This window comes from Leptodactylus fuscus, chromosome 3 (genome assembly GCF_031893055.1).
Source record: "Leptodactylus fuscus isolate aLepFus1 chromosome 3, aLepFus1.hap2, whole genome shotgun sequence".
In the NCBI taxonomy this organism is placed as follows: Eukaryota; Metazoa; Chordata; class Amphibia; order Anura; family Leptodactylidae; genus Leptodactylus; species Leptodactylus fuscus.
In genome coordinates this window covers 52,419,592-52,441,779 of record NC_134267.1, presented here as the reverse complement: position 1 = coordinate 52,441,779, position 22,188 = coordinate 52,419,592, and the positions used below count along the sequence as shown (strand labels likewise).

Below are 22,188 nucleotides of genomic sequence, written 5' to 3'. Positions count from 1 at the left end.
GCTGCAGCGGAAATCGCTGAAGAGCATCCGCGCCAAGACAATCCCTCCGGCCTAGACCCATTCATTTGAGCCTACTCCGGTGCGGGAAGCTGCGACAGTTGCGGCTAGCCGCATTTTGTTCCTGATTTTGACGTTCATCAAAATCAGGACCAAAATACGTGGTCACTAGCCCCGTGTGAACTAGCCCTTAAATCAATCCTCAATTAGGATTAATGAATTATTATTTTAGGAAAATTACCTTTTCTCACTTCGTGCCCCCTATTTATATGCCACTGAACTTGTTTGGTTATTCACATACCACCAATCCTGATCGGATAGTGTGAGCTGATGGTGACGTGAGACAGGATGGCATGGACGTAAAATAATTGATTTAATCAATGTGAGCAATTTATGTCAATTATTTGACGTGAATATTGGTTATTTTGTGATAAATTGCCCAGCCCTACTACGCACTTTGACTCCATGTGACCATACCTGTCTTAGAATAAAGGATTGAATATGTTGAAATCCATTGATAAATGTCTGGAATGTTATCTTGAAGTATATTCTGATTTAGAGGCGATGTACCATATATACTCGAGTATAAGCCGAGACCCCTAATTTTACCACAAAAAACTGGGAAAACTTATTGACTCGAGTATAAGCCGAGGGGGGGAGTGCACCATTGCAGATAACACGTCTGGTCATGTGCATTACAGCTTAGTAACTCCATGTGCCTCATAGTAATAGCAGTTAACCCCATCATGTCCCTCACATTAACCCCGTGTGCCTCACATAAGAGTTACTGATATGTGGGACATATGGAGGTAATAATTAGGTATCTTCATAATTAAGGTCCTTCATTAGTACCCTCATGTGTCTCACATATTAGTAACCCTTATATGGGGCACACAGGAGTTAATATGAGGGACGTGATGGGGTAACTGTTATTAATGTGAGGCACATGGAGTTACTAAAACTAAATTAATAACCCCAAATGCCTGACATTACTAGGCAGAGTAACTAAAGGAAGGTCCCTGTGTGTCACGTTACTGTAGCTTCCTCTCCTCCATACAACAGACATCTTCCATAAGACGCAATGAATCCTGGCCACTCATCTGCAGGGTAGATGCTAAAGGACCTCTGATGACGTCATGACCATGTGATCGGACTCTGGTGTGGGCGGAGCTAATAGGATTTAGACCCAACCTTATCTGCAGATGTTACATACCAGTGGCTACAGGACCTTTGATGACATCACAGTCACGTGACCTCATGACAAGCCAATCACAGAGCAGTAAAGGACCTCCCCCTTCCAGGTCCTTCCAGTTTTCTGTGCTCCGTGAACCCTGACTCGTGTATAAGCCGAGGAGAGCTTTATCAGCATGAAAAATGTGCTGAAAAAGTCGGCTTATACTCGAGTATATACGGTATATATCCTAGTGCGGCTCCTGATATCATTATGTGCTATCCGTGGGGCAGCTGTAACATCCATGAATAGAAATGAAAGCGGATGCATTGTAAAGATGCAAATGCTAACTATAAGAAGCAACTTAGGCTGCCAGTTACCATTACAAAGAGCAATGTAAAGATGAGTGTATGTAGTGTAACGGCAGAATACACCACAAGATTTCCATATTCATGGCATTGTGCCCTGCCTGCCCAGTTTGGCATATATGGAATCAAGTGCCATGTCTGTAATGATAAAACCGGAGTTTGGGTATGTTGAGGATCTCTATCAGCTGGGAAACATTGTCACTTCGAAGACTGGGGAAGAATGGAGAAATAAATGACACATTATCTGCAGCCTCATGTCTTTCAAGTACCGGTGAATCATCTTAGAGTGGCTCTAGAGCGGCTTCCATTTATACAGGTAGAACTATAAATTCACAGGTGAAGATGGCACTGTAGAAACATTTTCCAGGCTCCGGTATTCGGTGTCTTATGCTGTGATTGTAGTGAATATATTTCAACATGTAGGTCTGAATATATGTCACACAGATGTTACAGTCATTTTCGCTGCTTTTGTATCCCAGAATCTGGAAATGTTCAGAGAGCACATAATTTAAGGGTTTCTATAGATTTATACAAATATTGCTAAGACTGGAGCACATGTAGTGAACTATACACCGAAGATTCTGTATCCGATCACTGATCTTGGTGACCAAGGATGGAACACTTCAACTAGTGTGAACCTCTATTGAAAGAAGCTATGCGTGTGGCCGAACCTTTGTGAACCATGGTCTCAGCGGTAGCCGAAGTCTATGAATAGAGGGGCTTTAGGAAGTTAGAATACAATATTTGATTGGTTCTTTTAGCAGATTTCTTTGAAATTACAATATAGAAGCCCTTGAAAAGGGGACGTCGTCTGTTCTCGAGGTAGCCCCGCTGATGGTGAGCTGATCTTTGGTATGGTCTTATTAGTTATGCAGATTTCTCCATTCTCTGCAGTGATTCATGCTTCAGCTAATATAAGGGGAACTCGAGCATAACATGTAGAGAAATATGAACAGTGGAAGCCCTGCAGATTTGTCCAATCTTTCGTTAACTTAAATTAATTTAAGGACTCATTTTCTCACAAAACCAATGCAATACATGCTGGAAAACCCTTCTCAGGCTGCAAATTACACATAAACACTTATAGAATGGACACCTTGTGCTCAGGTATTATAAAATCATGTTGTTGTGAAAAGCTGGTCATCTCGTAGTACAGATATCTGAACATATCCAGCAAGGAGGAAAGATAAGGAAGGATGCAAGTGTAGGTGGAAGACCCCTTTATTGTTGCTTATGTTGCTTTGTAAACTGTAATAGATGAATGTGTTACAGTAAACTTTATAGTCTAAATTAATTACATAATGACCAGTTTTTTTCTGTAATAGTTATCTCATGCTACTGCATAGGGATTGAATATATTGATGATATTCTTGTACCAGCCATGTGGTCATGGGACCTCATTGCCCAAGGGTTTATATTCAGGTAAATTTATGTTGGCTTTGGAGTAAGACCAAGTATATTTACAGCTACTTAAATGTCTTCTGGAGTTACAGACTTCTTTCTCTAGAGAAGTACAAAAGCAAAATAAACCACTGCTTAAAGGGAGTCTGTCAGCAGTAAATTGGTTGTAAACCTAATCTCAGTACCTTGTAGAGATGACTTTACAGTTTCCACATATGTCTCTGTTATTCAGCATTGCATCCATTTACATGTAAATCACTATTTTGTGGGATTCTTGGCTTGCACAAGCTCCGGTCTCTACTCTAGATTCCCGCCTCTATATCTTCCCGAGCTCTGCCCATGAGCACTAGATTAACAGCTCTCCCTCAGCGTCTTCACTGCATGCCCAAAACTGACTGCACTGCGCATGCCTGATGATGATAACCTACACCTGGAACAAGCGGAGACCGGCTTTGCACTTGTACTACCTATATAGTGATTGGACGTTCTAGTGTGATGAAGATAGCAGTGGGAGGAATTTATCTGGAGGTTCTCAACAGCTTTCTCCATGTGATGTCACCCTCCTCGTAGGTTGTCCTCATCAGGCATGCACAGTAAAGTAATGGAGCCTGTCAAGACTGATGCAGATACTGGAAGCTGAGGAGAGAGCTGTCAATCCCTCCACCTGCATCCCAACTGGTAATGCCTAACTTATTCAGAGGATCAGTACAACTCCAGAGAAGAGAGATGCGCCACAGTTGCAACTATTGTGCAGTTATTTAATAAAACAGATGTGTCCGAAATCCTGACAACTTGGGGCAGGACAGATGAAAGATTGTAAATTCCCCCCTGATAGGCGATTTCCTGTTTGCAGCAGTCTGTGGGCTCGTTCACATGGTGGAAAAGTTTTCCACTGTGTGTTTTTTTGGCATGGCTAGCCGCGACAGGATGCTGATACAGTGCAGCGGCATCCTGAATGAATGGGCCTAAAGAGGAGCGTGTCTTGAGCTGCTGACGCTGTGGCAAGATAAGTCATGTCGCTTCTTTTTTCCACTACTAGCTACAAGAAAAGTCAATGGGAGCCATTTTTGCAGGCGGATTTTGAGGCGGATTCTGCGTCAAAATTTGCCTGCAAAAAACTCAGTGTGAACATACCCTGTAGTTGGTAAATTGTGTACTGTAGAAAAACCGTCCTGGTTTGTTCTTGGACCTCGTGGGTCATGACAGACTGCCTAGGCTACCCTATTATGGTTTGGACTACTTCATCTACTAGTGGGAGTGAATCACTTAAAGGGGGTTTTTCAGCCCACTCCAGTTCCCTAGCGGCACCACTAGGCGGTGTATGGGGCTGCTGCACTGCTCTTATTACTTGAATAGGATGAGTGCTGCACATGCTCCCGATCCACTAGCCGCGGGGGGGTTGTTGGAATAGCTGATCTGTACCAGTTTTTGGTGTCAGGCCTGACAGATGACATACTGACAATTCTATTCCTAATGCTCTTAGGCATTTGCGTTGCATTTTGTATATTGGAGGAACTTAGTGAGACAATGCTGCACATATGGGGATCACTGATCCAAACACTTACACGCAGGACAGAATAGGAGAAGTTGCTTATGTAGAATTTTGCCATGCTTTGTCGTCAACCACATTTGACCTGGCTGCCAGTGCCTATATGAGCATGGGAATGTTGCCTGGGGCATCTCCTTCCATTAATAGCCCACCTGGGAGACACCATATGGGAAACTTCAAATTGCCTATACGACCCAGTCACTTCATTAGTTGCCTGACTCCAAAATCTAGTAGTCCTAGTTTTCTTTTATTACTAATGAAATAATTGATATATTCTCTATACACTATATGGTTTATTACACTGCCTTCTTTAATAATGATGAATAGGCATCACTCCTTTTAGGACTCGACTCTACGTAATTGCATTTTATTTGTCATCGCGCCTGATAATTAAAGAGAATAATTTCGGCGTCACAAATACCATTTTAATTTGTTACATTTTTACTTGTGCTAAAAGTAAGATTCGGATCAATGCATACTATAGATTTTTGCAGAATTTTTCCCTTGCAAGCCAAGCAGTCAATACCTAATTTCTTTGTAGGCATACCACACATAATATGTTGAATAAAAGATAAAAAAAAAAAAAAAAAAGTCTGCAAAATGTTTTGTGTATAAGAAGTGCAGCCGTCTGCCGTTTTTTTTTTTTTCCAGATTTTTATTTGCATTCACATAGGTGTAAGCCATGTGCAGAGGGTTGATATGCGGAATACACCGACTAGAGCTTTTCTTCTTTTCTGAATGTGTGCTTGTTAGGTTTACGTGTTATTTATTAGCAGCGGTGGCAGTCGCAGCGCTGGGGATGCTCCGTGCATCCTTCAGCAAAAAAATAAAAAAAAATCACTTTAAATTGTCAAGTTCCTATTGATACATTTAGCTGCGGCTTGGTACATTGATAATGCACTGCACAAATCCAGTAGCTGGAGAGTCATCTCATCTCCCAGATCTAAATGAATGCAGCAGCAGATCTGTCCCCTCGGTACTGTTTAAAATGTTAATTTAGCTTGCTACGCAGAAGAAATTTGGAGAAGGATCTGTGGAAGGATTCTTTGGTAGTATAACCCTTTTATCATATACTCATGGTTTAACTAGGAGATGAGAATGGATATGCTGCTTAAACACAGCCAAATAAGCATTTCTTCCTACCTGTAATTGTGAAGGATGTCTTAGACCTTCACACTCGCAGAAATAGCTGAACAGTCTACGAGTGAGTTCGGGATATTCCTTTATATAGATAGAGTAGCTAGATATGATAACAGTAGATAGATATGTTACATAGTATAGATATAGTAAGTTCATGGATACTGTACATACGATAAATACAGAAGATGGAATAGATACAGGAGATGGATACTGTAGATACAATATAGTACATGTAATGGATACAGTAGAAGGAATAGATACAGTAGATAGATACGATAAATACAGTAGATGGATATTGTAGGTACAATACAGTACATGTAATAGATACAATACATAGACTAGATATGGTAGATACAATAAATACAGTAGATGGAATACAGTATATAGAATAGATGGATACTGTAGATACAATAAATACAGTAGATGGAATACATATAGTATATAGAATAGATGGATACTGTAGATACAATATAATACATGTAATAGATACAGTAGATACAGTATAAGGAATAGATACAGTAGATACGATAAATACAGTAGATGAATATTGTAGGTACAATAAATACAGTACATGTAATAGATACAATACATAGACTAGATACAGTAGATGGAATACAGTATATAGAATAGATGGATACTGTAGATACAATATAATACATGTAATAGATACAGTAGATACGGTAGATAAAGTATAGGGAATAGATACAGTAGATAGATACGATAAATACAGTAGATGAATATCGTAGGTACAATAAATACAGTACATGTAATAGATACAATACATAGACTAGATACAGTAGATGGAATACAGTATATAGAATAGATGGATACTGTAGATACAATAAATACAGTAGATATAATGGATGAATACAGTAGATATAACAGGTGAGTGTGGTAGATAAAAGATATGGTCGAAAGATACATCAGATATACTAGAGCAGCTACTGTGTACTGTATCTACTATATCTATAATATCTCCTGTATATTCCCATAGTATCTATTTTATCTATACCGATCTACTTCATCTAATCTATTATATCTACTGTGCTGACCATAGATATAATATATACAGTAGGCATGTATAGTAGATAAAATAGATAAGGTGGAACAATACAGCAGATAGAGTAGACAGATACGGCAGATACAATACATCTACAGTAGATGCAATAAATACAGAATATAGGGATGGTAGATTAATAGTTATGGCAGAGACACTAATAAGTATTGTATATATAATAGTTGATATAATAGATTATAGATACAGTAGATGTGTATGGGGGATATAATAGATACCAGTGGATAGATACAGTAGTTACAGTTGATATGGTAGATACACTGTAATAGATAAAGTAGATTCATTAGGTACAGTAGGTTTAGATACTGTAGATATAATACAGTAGATGGTCATTACTGTATATAGATACATTATATAGACAGACATAGTAATTGGAGAGTGACATATAGATACATACAGAATGCTGTGACTATGGATCAATGATGTGTCAGTCTTTAGTGTTTTTCTTTGCTTTTGTTCAGTGTAGTTAGAGCTACGTGTACATATACTGTAGGTTAATACATTATTCATATATTTTTAACTAGGCTATATGAAACAAATCTAGTACCTGCAGAGCAAATTTCCTACCATACAATATATCAGTCGTGTTCAACTATTGGATTTCTTTACACTTACGTGTTAAATACAGATCTAAGTGCGCACCAAGTACATTTCTGTGGATTTTCTTCATATTCCTTTAGCGTTTTTCTTGCATTTTATATCTGTATAGTAGAGAGGATATTTTTATTTCTTTTTTTTCAATATTACTGAGGCGATACTGTAAGGGGACGCTCATACGTGTTAAGGCTGTCCGTGTCTATTGTCAGTGTGCTAGCTGTGATGTTTATGGCTAACACACACAGTGATCCATTATTTTACATGACAGATGCACATGTATTATCACAGGACTGTGTTTGGGGCCGTGACCCTGGGGCAAAACTCAGGGCTCAGAACTCATGTCCTATGCCTGTCCGTTTTGCAGCAAATCAGTGGGTCCATGGGGACATGGGCGGCCCACTGGTATCATCCGTCTGCCGTTTTTCTGCAACCATTTGTGTGCCTATAGCCTCACATCCATGCTGAAAACCTATGTAAACTGATGTCCTTCTGGTTACATAAGATCAAGGGGGCAGTTCCGCTTAGATTCTGTGCCACTATTTTGGTTAAGAAAAAAAAAAAAAAAAGTTGTGAATCCGCCTAATGCCACTGAAGACTATACAAAGCAATTTTTCAAACGTGGTTAGCACAGTGGCCGACCCATCGCCTCTGTTTAATTCACTTTTGTGCCTTAATTGATGGTAGAAATTTCTGTCAAGATGCAGGCCCAGCAAAGAATGCGCCTGATAAATATGGAGGCCCGCGCCTTGTCATGAATCTCCTCCACTGTTGATAAAAAGTTGATATTAGATCATTTTAATATGTGCTTATGTCTGTCCTAGTGTAGAATATCATAGTCTGACTATCTGGATATATCAGTATCATGTCTATTATTTTTCTGTGTATTTAATATATTACTGTCTATTTAAAGTCCAAAAAACCAGCAGCACCGGAAACATAAAAAGTGGGAAGTGTGCAAAAATCCTCTAAGGACCAATGGGCCAGGGTCCTACCTACAGCTTATGGATAAAACCAGGGATGATTGCTTTATCTATGTATGTCATATGTATCTAATTATCTATCTATCTATCTATCTATCTATCTATCTATCTATCATCTTTTTATCTATTATCTGTTATCTATCTATGTGTCCATCATCAACCATATCTTTATCTATTATCTGCTATTATCTATCTAGCAATCAATCATCAATCATATTCTTGAATGGATGTATCATGAATGGATATAAAAAGTGCCTGCCGCTTTCCGTATCCTACCCAGTTTCTCGGGCAGGAAACGGAAACCTGCATAACGGAGTTTCGGTGCTGGTGTGAACCCATCCGATATCTGTCTGTCTGTGTACCTATCTTTATCTATCTATCTATCTATCTATCTATCTATCTATCTATCTATCTATCTAACTCATGCCTCTTATTTAATATCTGTATCATCAGTCAATCAATTAATCAATCAATATGTCTTATATCAAGCTTCTATCTATCTATCTATCTATCTATCTATCTATCTATCTATCATGTCTTTTTATCTGTTATATCTTCCTAATCTATCTATCTATCTATCTATCTATCTATCTATCTATCTATCTATCATATCTTTTTATCTGTGTTGTATCTTTCTAATCTATCTATATATCTATCTATATATCTATCTATCTATTTATTATCTATCTATCTATCTATCTATCTATCTATCTATCTATCTATCTATCTTGTCCCATAGTATACATAATACACCCAGGCAAGCACACACACACACACACACACACACACACACACACACACTTACAGGATGTGTGCACAGGATCTGCAAGCAAATGGGCCAGTTTTTACAAGGCTGTAATCTGGTATTGCCATGATGGAAAAAGAACTTGTGAACACATGTGTATGAATGGAATCATTCCATGGTTAATGGGAGATTTATGACTGATAAAATCAGTACAGAACAGCAAGTGGTGGGGATTGTGTTTTTATTTTAATACGAGAGCCAAGTCTTACATTAGGACGCTGTTGAAGCCAGTGCAGAAAATAAACGGCACCCAAGGGACAGAGGAGCATTCTGTTAGGTTGAAGGGCCTTTAATAATCGCATACCCTAATAGCAGTTTAGATGGAGTGCGTGTGTGTCTATATGTGTGTATGTGTGTGTGTGTATGTGTGTGTGTGTAAAAGCTAATCTTGTCCCCTGATTCCGTAATAACTTATGCGCCGTAACACAAAGCAGTTATGATGTGTCGGCACTCCAGCTTTTAATAGGTGACTTTTTAAATTAAAAGATAAGTTTTCGGAGTGACTTTTGGCGAATTCACTTAACGAAAGCCCATAAACTATGCCGCAAGTTTAACAACCACAAGCAGCAGAGGCAGAGATTACATCTTTCTCTCCAATCGCAACAGCAGATAAAATATACATCTCCAATCTCGCTTTAGTGATTGATACATCGCTCGCCTCCTTCTCCCGAGAAGCCGCACTCCAAATATTCATAACACAATAAAACAAATTTTAAATTACGGCTGGAAATATTTTGTGAGTAACTTTCATAGGTGTGTATATCAGCTGGTTTGTATCTCGCATATAAAGCAGAACTTTCTAAAGACGGAATAATGAAGATCTGCACGCTGCCATTTTTTTTTTTTTCTGGGGTTTAACTATTTCCTAGCAGTCGTATTCTCTTTGTGTAAAGCAATTACTGTCTTTTTACCAAAGTAAAATATTCATTCTGTATTGTGTTCCTTACAATCCTATTAAGGGTGAAATATTTGGGTCGGCGGCCGCTGTTTATATTGTGCGTAACGTCTGCGAGGATATATGAAGGCAGGAAAGTATGTGCATTGTTTAGTTGTAATGCAGCGTAAAGTGGAGCCGGAGCGCAACGACTTCAGCTCTTCTACACTAGATGGCAGTTTTGTCTTATCTTTTAGGTTGAACGTTAGAACATGATGGAACAGGAAAGGCCATCAATGTTTAGTCTGCACTCAAATGGTCTCTGTATGACCAGTGTAGACCCCATGGACTTCCTGGAACATGTGTTAGCAATTTAGCCGCAGACATTTCTTTCTTTGTTTTTACTGCCTGGCTCTTTGAGAAAGTGTTGGTGCTGGGTTATGGGCTGTCTGGATCATGTCAGAGGCCATGGGGATCAAGTTCATGTGACAGGCTAGACTGAGGAAGGATGAAGTTAGAGGAGGTAAGAAAACTGACCCTGCCTTTCTGCAGCAACAAGTCACTTGGCTGTCTGTGGTGTAAAGCCAAAACGACTGGGCGTTTTTACTTCTAATACAGCTGAACAAACAAAACACTTTGCCCATTTTACTTTTTCATATTTCATCACTAATAGTCCGTGCATTCCTCAAAAATGTATTCTGATACTCCATCATTTTTTAACATCCCCTACTTTCTCTCTCTCTCGTAGACCTATCCAGACGAGGGGATCTGGAAATCCTTGCACACTGTATGCTGCACTGGTTAACTGGGAAATTACCCTGGGATCACAGCTTACACCACCCTTCTACTGTCCTGGCATGCAAAGCAAAGTACGGTATAAAAATAATAAAAAATGGTTAGAAGTGTAATATCTATCTATCTATCTATCTATCTATCTATCTATCTATCTATCTATCTATCTCATATCTATCTATCTATCTATCTATCTATCTATCTATCTTCTATCTATCTATCTATCTATCTATCTATGTTTATATCTATCTATCTAAGGGCAGGTTCACACCTGCGCCCAAACTCCGTTATGCAGGTTTCCGTTTTCTGCCGGCAGAAGACGGAAACCTGCATTCACTGCCCGCTGGTGAGCGCCTGTGAGCGTTTTCTGCTCTCTGCAGTGACAGTTTTTTGTTTTTTTTAATTGGACACAAAGTCCTGCATGACCAACTTTGTGTCCGTTAAAAAAAAAAACGATTTCGCCACGGAGAGCACAAAACGCTCACGGGCGCTCATGGCCAGACACTTTTCAAACCCATTCAAATGAATGGATATAAAAAGTGCCTGCCGCTTTCCGTATCCTACCCAGTTTCTCGGGCAGGAAACGGAAACCTGCATACGGAGTTTCGGTGCTGGTGTGAACCCATCCGATATCTGTCTGTCTGTGTACCTATCTCTATCTATCTATCTATCTATCTATCTATCTATCTATCTATCTATCTATCTATCTATCTATCATCTATCTATCTATCTATCTATCTATCTATCTATCTATCTATCATCTGTCTATCTATTATCTATCTATCTATCTATCTATCTATCTATCTATCATCTGTCTATCTATCTATCTATCTATCTATCTATCTATCTATCTATCATCTATCTATCTATCTATCTATCATCTCTCTATCTATCATCTATCTATCTATCATATCTATCTATCTATCTATCTATCTATCATCTCTATATGACACATACACATAAATATAAAATATAAAATAAATTCTTATATAAAAAAATGTGTTAAGAATAAATATGATCTATACACAATAGCAGTGAGGATATATAATATATATTAACCATATAAAAAGATCTATTTCTATTAAAACTATTACCTTTCCCTCACTCTTTCATGTGATATAGTAACATACAGGGTTGTAACTATTGTTTTTGTGACTTTTTCATAGTTTTTTGGCAGGAAAATATTTATTATGTCTATGTTTTAAATTCTACATAAAACTAATGGAGAGAAAAAGCCACGTGTGAACATATCCTTACACGACACACAGAGCTACTACATTATACAGGGAGCTGTTTCCATTCCTTTGCCTTCTATTCATTGTGAGAATATTCCATGCAGTGGAATGGCTAATACAGAAGTGCAGGTATGGGGAAGGAAGTGTATACAGTATGGCGGAGATTCGTCAGTCCTAGCTTTTCCGTTAACCCTGTATTGACTGTCCGTCCTGGCAGATTTCACCTCATTAAGCTGTTTAGCATTGCAGGAAGAGTCACAGGACATCATGTCACATAGCAGTACATTATTACGGAATATTAACCGGTGGTTGTGATTATTGCATTTCATCTAGAAAGCACACACTGTAATCTGACTTGGGTAGTGTAGGGAAATCTAAGGTTATATTCACACTTGAAGCCAAAATCAAGCGTGGATCATAAAAGGAGAGAACACATGAAGGAGAGTTGCTATGAGATGCCACTTGTGCTCATTTTTTTTTTTTTTAATTCGCTTGTGGTTTCAGCTTCAAAAACTGTTTCAAGAAGCTGATCAAAACCTACACATGTGAATAATACCCTAAAGCTTTTAATAAAATGATAGAAATAGTTCTGTAGAATGTAGAAAGTTTTCCCGTGATTTACAGAATATTCAGACCTTATTCACACAACAGTCCATGTGCAGGCTGTATTTCCTAAATTCACCACGGGTGTGAGTGATACTAAGTTAGGATTCAGTGAGCTCCCGAATGGCCCGATCACTACTGTACTGAGATCACAGCCATTTTGGAGTTCACTACACCATTACTTACTATGATGTAGTGCGTACCATCCACAAGCCCATGGTCAGTCCAGGAAATACGGCCCGTACATAGACCAGAACCAGGGGTATGAAGGTGGAATCAGGACCAATTTTGGGTGAAGTTGGAAAAACTTCAAAATAAAATGATTTATTATTTAGAATTATATTATACGATTATTAATATTGTATAATTAGAAGTGTATTTTGTTACATATTTACTTTCATAGAAATCAATCCCTGGCTTTATCATGAATTAGAGAATCTTTACTACATTCATTGCTGCCAGCTATGAAGAAGTCAGACTGTGGAAGAATAGAGGAGTCAGAGTTGGTGGTTTGACCTGCCGACTCCAAAGCCCTGGATGGGACATGGTCATGTGAATAGGGACTTAGGTTCGGTTCACATCAACGTCCGGTCTCTGTACTGCGATCCCGATCCCCTCTCCGCAAGCAGTGTTTTTCTCTCCGCACTTTTCGGGCGGAAACCAGACATAAACCACATAGACCCCATTATAGTCTATGGGGTCCGTGGGTTTCCTTAGGGCTAGTTCACGCGGAGTTTTTTGCAGGCGCATTTTGACGCGGAATCTGCCTCAAAATCTGCCTGCAATAACGGCTCCCATTGATTTCAATGGTAGTTTCTCACTTTTTTTTTTTTTTTCACTAGCTAGTAGCGGACAAAAGAAGCGAGATGACCTATCTTGCTGCGAATTCCGCAGCTGAATCAGCCACGACGTCCGTGGCTTGAGACATATTCTTGTTTAGGCCCATTCATCTGGCCTAATCAGGAGCGGGATGCTGCACCGCATCGGAATACTGTCACGGCTAGCCACGCGGAAGTTCACATGTTGGAAACCACTTTTTTATGTGGATGAGGGGGTCCCCAAATGGAAACCTGAATGCTGATGTGAACCTAGCTTTACTCTGAGAATTTTTATCCAAATCTTGGTAAATTATCAATTTATCATGGGTGGGGGAAACAGTTGAGGAACAGAGTCTTTTTTTTCTTATACTATATGTCTTGCAGTGATCTGTTGCTGTGTGCAGTTTTGTCACTAAACTACATAGTCATGAATGAACACATACCCGAAAATGGTCTATTATTACTATTTAATTCATGCAAATAGTGGCAGCATATACTGCAGCGCTGTACAGAGTTGTCATCATTACCTGCCCCTAGTAAATCGTATAATAGAGGGTTCTGACTCCACTTTGAGGTTGTGCAGTGTCTGTCCTCTAAGCGGTTAATTCCCAGCGTAACCTGCCCCTCGCTTAGTACCCGGAGGTCGGGAAGGACGCGGCGTTTAAATATTGATTGTGTTCTCACCGTTAATTTGAAGTTTTAATTTTGTAAGGACTTCATCCAGAAAATGTCTCAAATTAATAGACAGAAGCAAACTTGAAAGATTAACCTTTTTTTCCCCCTACTATTGTTGTTTATATGGCTTTAAAAAATGGTAATCTCAACATTAAATGCACTGAGTTAGAAGAATCCGAACGACTCCTTCTGCTTTGCTCTTATTATGTATGAATTTAAGCCTCTTACCATGAATAATACATATATGAATATAAAAGTGAATATCATTGGAAAAGGATAAAGAACGCACAAAAACGGAACACACTGAACAATTCCCTTTAAACAGCGCTCCATTTTATATACCAGTTCAGTGCCAAGGCTGACAGTTTTAGAAACCCTCCATTTGCTTTGTAATCACAATATTAATCTCTTGTACAAGGAGGATACTAGAGCTGTGGAAGATGGAAGAATATTGGCAAAGACTAATAGGAGACCTCTTGACCGCATTCCACTGCCAAATCTATTTATGAAGGAAATATATATATCCTCACAAGTTTTTACACCCTTAGTATCGTCTCTGTTCAGCTCATCCCATTCATCTGGTCTTTGTACGGTGCATTGTTGCATTTTTTATTACACCTCTGTAATACTTTACAGCTCGTACAAATGTCTGCCTTCTGGTCTCGGTGGGAGCTGTAAATGAGGGAACGTTTCCTGTTAAATTATAATTGCTAGTAGCAGATAATAAGCAGAAGTAACAGGCTACGATATACAAACCACAGGGGGCGCCCTTGAAGCTGCTATGGGGCCCACTACAATAGGGACCCCTACTTCCTTCACTATTACTTGTATTACTAGGAAGTATTACAAGGTCCGGGTCATGCTTTGGGTCTAGGGGCTGCAAATGTGTACATCTCATCTACAGTATATACAATCCCAATATGTTCAGTACTGAAAAACTTTTTCCTCTGCTGTTGCCGTTTCCAGTTTGTATAACCAAGTCTGTTTTTGTAAGGATGAATTCACACATGGCATATTTTGTTATAGAAATTTCTACTACTATCCTGTTCCTCTAAATGGGACTTGGAAAAAATCCACCAAAACAACCTCATTCAGTTAAAAGGAACTGTACTTCAGTCACAGAAATTTCTACAACCAAATTTGCCGTGTGCGAATCCACCCTCGGGACATGTTCACACAGCATGTTGTAAAATTACACTGCATATTTTAAGAGAATTGAGCGTCTGATTTTTTTTCTTTTTTTCCAGTGCATTTTTTTTTTACTTTATTATTCAAGCCTTCCATTCATTGGCATGTCGTACGCATAGAAGATCTACGGCACATATGTCTCATTGATATGACAGTATTTGTAGATGTGTTCCTTGTGTATATTAGTACGTAATACAAGGTTTTTACACTCTGAAATGTGTGTGATAAAATGCTGTGTGAACATACCCCAAGAGTGTCCTATATCTCGGGAAACCTTTGTTCAAATACATTATCTCCCTGTGTATAGTGGAGAGACTGTGATCACTGTAAACTTGTTGACATCAGGGGCGTAACTTGAGGGGGTGCAGAGGCTGCAGTCGTACTGGGGCCCAGGAGCCTTAGGGGGCCCATAAGCACTGGAGATTACAACTTTCATCTGGCCCATAAGCCAAGGAGGCTCACAGATTACCCTAACCACACTAAGGTGGATTAAACTCCTTAACACCTGTAACCATCACAAGCAAGAATTCACTGTAGGGATGAGGTCGGGCCCCAGACAAACGTTTGCAGCGGGGCCCACAAGACTTTAGGTACACCACTGGTTGACATGTATATATCCATTTATATTAAGATAAAAATCCTGACTTGCTTGATTAGAGAGACACCTCATGCACAGGTCCAAGCGTCCCATCCAAGGGGGCGTCCGAGGGTCCATTATGTTGTGATGATCACAGAGCAGGTCCTATCCTGTTCCCTTTCACTGGGATAGAAAGGATCAGAATCCTCCATAGAGGTGAGTGCATAACTGAATGTCACCCAACTGCATTCTACTGAAAAATTGGCCCCAACTCGGATGCACACTTAGTCATGTACATGGGGTCGTATATAAAGCTGTACTGTAGGTTTATATCATCCATTGAGAACGACTAAAAGAAAAGTACTAGCTTTAGGTTAGCTATCAAGCGATACACCAACATATATTGGGTTATTTATCCCACAATAGGCCTGTGCACAATTCATGAACTACTTATCAAGAAACAAAGCACAGGATACAAAATCTAAAATAATAATAATAATAATCTTTATTCAATCCAGCATTTATTGTTGTCTTTTATTTCCTGGATTTAATAAATTTGAATATTGCTGTATATATATATATATATATATATATATATATATATATACACAGTATATGGAGGGGATGGAGGAGACACGCTATTTGGGGTATGTTGTCGGCCGTGGTATAATCAAACCCCAGGTCAACAAGGTCGACGCTATCCGGGAATGGCACCAAACAAGTTCGGTAATTCCTGGGCATTGTTGGATATTGCAGGTGGTTTATACCCAACTTTGCCACAGTATCTGCTCCCCTGACTGGCCTTCTAAAGGGTAAAAGGTCCGTTGTGGTGCAGTGGAATGACCAGGTCGAAAGTGCTTTTCAGGCGCTAAAGGTGGCCTTGTGTGGATCTCCAGTCCGGTGTCTGGAGTTCGCCCCGAGGGGTCAGAACTGAGGAGGGGGGGTATGTGAGAGAGTGAAGGGTGTGGTCTGGGAAGACAGGTACATTCCAGCCAGGCAGCTAAAGGGTGTATGGTAAAGACCCACACCAGGGAGGTCAGCTGACTAATCAAGGCCTGATAATAGTCTGTGTGTGAGGACTGGGAAGTGTGACACCACACTGACAGAGCTGACCTGTCCAAACTGAAGCTACAGAGCAGGTACTGTGCCACCCGTTGTTGTTGCCAAGGTGGGAGTCTGGTAGCCAGGCTTCTGTATAGATAGGGAAAAGTTTGCTTGTGTTTAGTTTAGGTCTCAGCCGAGAAGGTTTTGCCTTTGCAAAGGCAATTAATGTATTGCAAGTGAATAAAGCCTAAACTTGTGTGTAACCCGGTGTCTGTATTCCCTGTTTCCTGCACTGTTACCAAGCATCTACCTGAGCGGTTTCCCACAATATATATAGTGCATATATCTTGCATCCTGTGCCTTGTTATTTAGTGAGTAGGTACCAATAGAAACAAAGTAGTACTAGAAGGCCATATGTTAAAATACTGCTCAGCAGATGAATCATCACTTACGTTAGGTTCGTGCACACATCTCCTCTCCATTGTTCAGGTCCGTTGGAGAACACAGACAACAGAGAGGCAGATCAATAAAACAGTGGCTATACACGGAGTCCAGCAGACCCCATTGACTATAATGGGGTCTGACAGGGTGTCTGTCATTTTTAAACTGAAACCAGCATAGGAAAATATTCCAGGCAGCATGGTGGCTCAGTGGTTAGCACTGCAGCCTTGCAGCGCTGAGTCCTGGGTTCAAATCCCTCCAAGGACAACATCTGCAAGGAGTTTGTATGTTCTCCCTGTGTTTGCATGGGTTTCCTCCCACACTCCAAAGATATACTGATAAGGGAAAAGAAAAATTCCAGTCCTTTTTCCTATGTTGATTTTTGGTGGACATTGTGGTGGAGTCTCCATTGTGCAGATGTGAACGTAGCCTTAGGTGACAACTAGCTACATGTGGGAGGTACTTTCTATAGAGGTAGATGGTACCCAAACCAAGTGAATTAAGTGTGGATGAACAGAACCAAGTCAGTCTGGTACTATGCAGTGACCAGGGGTGAACCTAGGGTTTGTGCCGCCTGAGGCTGACGTCAGAAAGCCTCCCCCCCCCCCCCTGAGTGGAGGGGGTGGACCGAGTGAGCGTCGAGAGCAGGCAGAGAGAGGACCTGCTCTCTGCCTGAGCATGAGGGGCGGCCGCTGGAGCAGCAACGCATCTACAGGGCCGCCCAATCCACCTCTCGGTGACGCTAAGCCAGTCCAGGACTGGCTTAGGTCAGCAAAAATGCCGCCCTCCCCCGGGGCCCCGGCATAAATCGGTCGCTTCAGTCTGCCTCATGGGAGGTGCAGCGCTGGCAGTGACCATAGATATTAGTAATTAATATCTAAGAAATGTGAAGCTTGATTCTATTTTAGGCTGTCTGTAGGGGGATGCAGCTGCAGCTTTTCTTTTTCTGTGACAGAGGAGTTCAGACTAACCCTATATCCACATGGCTGCTTTAATTTCATTTTCTGTAAATAGGGGGCTACTCACATGACCAATACGTTGCCAGTTCATTATAAAGGACCGTCAAAATATAGGTCATGCTCTATTTTTGTCTGTATTCATGGATCCCTCCATATACAAGTGCATCTCAATAAATTAGAATATCATCAAAATTTTTAAGTAATTCAGTTGAAAAAGTGAACCCCATATATTATATTGAGTCATTACAAACAGAGAGAACTTTTTCATGAGTTTATTTCTGTTAATGTTGATGATTATGGCTTACGCTAGGTTCACACCTGCGTTCAGCCTTCCGTTCTGTGCTTTCCGTCTTCTGCATGCCAGAAGACGCAAAGCACAGACCGGGTCCGGCCGTGAGCGGCGGTGAGCGTTTTACGCTCTCCGCCACGAAACCGGATTTTTTAATCCGGACACAGAGTACTGCATGTCCGACTCTGTGTCCGGATTAAAAAACCCGGTTTCGCGGCGGACAGCGCAAAACGCTCACCGCCGCTCACGGCCGGACATCTTTCTCACCCATTCAAATGAATGGGTGAGAAAGACTCCTGCAGGTTTCCGTCTCCTGCCTCTGTTTTATGCAGGAAACGGAAACCTGCAGAACGGAGTGGACAACGCAGATGTGAAGGAGCCCTTACAGTCAAGGAAACCCCAAAAGTCATTATCTCAGAAAATTAGAATAATTAACAAAACAGCTAGAAAGGCTTTCTAAGTGTTTAAAAAGTTTCCTTAGTCTGTTTCAGTAGGCGACACAATCATGGGGAAGACTGCTGACTTTATAGATGTCCAGAAGGCAGTCAGTGACACACTCCACAAGAAGGGTAAGCCACAAAAGGTCATTTCTAAAGAAGCTGGCTGTTCACAGAGTGCTGTATCAAAGCATATTAATGGAAAGTTGAGTGGAAGGAAAAAATGTGGTAGAAAAAGTTGCATAAGCAACCGAGGTAACCGCAGCCTTGATAGCATTGTTAAGAAAAGGCCATTCAAAAATTTTGGGGAGATTCACAAGGAGTGGACTGCAACTGGAGTCAGTGATTCAAGAGCCACTAAACACAGACATATCCAGGACATGGGCTACAAGTGTCACCTCCATGTGTCAGGCCACTCATGACCGATAGACAATGCCAGAAGCATCTTACCTGGGCCAAGGAGATAAAGAACTGGACTGTTGCTCAATGGTCAAAGGTGTTTTCAGATGAAAGTAAATTTTGCATTTCATTTGGAAACCAAGGTCTCAGAGACTGGAGGAAGAGTGGAGAGGCCGCTGTACACAATCCAAGCTGCTTGAGGTGTAGTGTGAAGTTTCCACAACCAGTGATGGTTTGTGGAGCCATGTCATCTGCTGGTGTAGGTCCACTGTGTTTTATCAAGACCTAAGTTTGTGCAGCCATCTACTAGGAAATTCTAGAGCCTTTCATGCTTCCCTCTGCCCACAAGCTTTTTGGAGATGGAATTTTTCATTTTCAAAGAGAAAGATGAGACCCCAGACTGAACAATGCAGATGAGCTGAAGGCTGCTATCATACAACCTGGGCTTCCATAACACCACTGCAGTACCACAGACTGATCCCTCCTTGCCACATTGATGCCGTCATTCATGCAAAGGAGCCCTGACCAAGTATTGAGGGCATTTACTGGACAAACTTTCCATTTGGCCAACATTTCTGTGTTAAATAATTTATTTATATTTGGTCTTATATAATTTTTCTGAGATAATGACTTTTGGGTTTTCCTTGACTGTAAGCCATGATCAGCAATGTTAACAGAAATAAACACTTTAAAAAGTTCACTCTGCAATATATGTGTAATTTAATATGTGTTTCACTTTTTCAATTGAATTACTAACGAAAATAAATTGATATTCTAATTTATTGAAATTCACTAGTACTAGAATATATGAGGGATCCATAAAAACGGATGGTAAGTGGGAACAGAAATGGGAGATATATAGGAAAGTCTTATACTTCTGCTCAATCCACTCCTGGCTTTGGTTCAAAAAAGTAACAAAATCTGCAACAACCCCCCCCCCAAAAAAAAAAAAACAAAAAACTACGTTTCTGCAATGTGGTGCCTTCACCTTATACAGGAATATCTTCACTCCAGACAAGCTGAATAAGATAGTATATGATGTATTTGCCTTGGTACTACAACATTGTATAGAAATTTACTAATACATAATACATGACACATCATTGACACCTGTACATCGCAGGATTAGAAAACTGGATATAAAAATTGTAGTCAAGTTTTCACAGGCAGATTATAGAGAACTACTTACTAGAGATGAGCGAGTACTATTTGAAATGGCCGTTTCGAATAGCACACACCCATAGGAATGAATGGAAGTGGCCGGCACGCTGACGCTGCCGGCCGCTTAACCCCCTGTGTGCCAGTTGCGTCCATTCATTCCTATGGGTGCGTCCTATTCGAAACAGGAGTTTCGAATAGTGCTCGCTCATCTCTACTAGTTACCTTTTCTTCTCATAAAAGATGATTGCAGGATTGCAGAATCATTTCAATCCAGCCCTATAGATTAGCGCTATATGCCACAGGTTAGTGTCACCTGAATCAATCAATGTTCCCTTGTAAATTGGTGACCATAACCTATCTATCTGTGGGGCTGGGTTCATATGCTGGGGCTCTGGTGACGGACATGCTTCAAGGGATTCTGTCTGAAAATCGGCTCCAAATTCTGCCTGAATTTTTTGAGCAAGTGGAAAAATAAGCGCCATGTTCAGTCATAATGCAGATTCTGATAAATTCCATTGAAGTAAATCAGAGGCAGAAAAATCCACCCGGCATGTGCAGAGTTTGATGCAGATTTTGGTCAAATTCAAACTCTAGAAGCTGAACAGCAATTAAAGAGTTAAGGAGCTTGTCCGAGCAAAAAATTGTTTTTAAAGTAGACTATATAGTAGAATATATCGCCTGTCCCTGGGCTTTGGTGTTCTCCCAACGTGGTCCAGTCCTTCTGTGCTCTCTTCTAGAAGTCAAAATCAAATCCTTGCTCGGTGTGATGTCCTGGGTCCACTGGTTGGCCCTGATCTCTGGCATCAGAAAATTACCAAGTGACATCATGTGTCCTTCGCTAAGGCCGCTGACTGGCCATGGGCCTGGGACTTCCGTCACAAAATAATAATGGACTGGCAGGACTGGAACATGCTGGTAGGCATCTGAGCACAAGGGAAAGAAGAGTACAATTTTTTATTTATTTATTATTATTATTATTATTTTATTATTAATTTTTTTCACCTCCCCTGACCTATTGAAAATATAACATTTTTGTCTAGATAACCTCTTTAAAAAAAACTGATCAATCCTCTTGGCATAGTTTTGTCACAAAATATCATCTCATCTTAGAACTGAGGGGAAGATTTTTCATTATGTGAAATTTTAAACTTAGTTTTGGTGCAATTTGCACTACCAACAATTTCTGCAAAAGCGATCAAAGGTTGTGTGATGTTTAATTAATTTGATTTATCTTTTAATCTACCACTTATGTCCTGAGATGTTACTCTTATATTTCATATCACCACCCTTACTAGAGTAAGATATATATATATATATATATATATATATATTTTTTTTTTTTTTTAAAAGCTGCACATGGTAAATCTGAATTGCATCACCTCTGCAGCCTGACCACATTTAGACAGTCAAACACAAGTTTATGGGAGTCAGGTAAACTTTTTAATAAACTTGCATTGGAGGTTTGATCTGTTCGGAACACTTTGTGCATCATAGGAGCAGAGGTCAGGTCTGTGCTCCAGAGGTTAGCACATAACTTCACAATTTTGATTGCCTGTAGCCACCACTAGAGGGAGCTTATCTAATATAAAGAACACAATTTAGTGCTGATTGAA

The 22,188-nt window shown here is 40.1% G+C and overlaps 1 protein-coding gene across 4 annotated transcripts in view; it reads left to right on the top strand.

The window, feature by feature from the left end:
* The window catches only part of VRK2 (VRK serine/threonine kinase 2), an 81,850-nt gene that overhangs the window by 34,231 nt on the left and 25,431 nt on the right, over window positions 1-22,188 (top strand). For all 4 annotated transcript variants that reach the window (XM_075267584.1, XM_075267583.1, XM_075267585.1 and 1 more), the window contains one exon: window positions 10,706-10,826. In XM_075267584.1, the coding sequence (XP_075123685.1) occupies window positions 10,706-10,826 (121 nt within the window). The remainder of the gene's footprint in view (window positions 1-10,705; window positions 10,827-22,188) is intronic.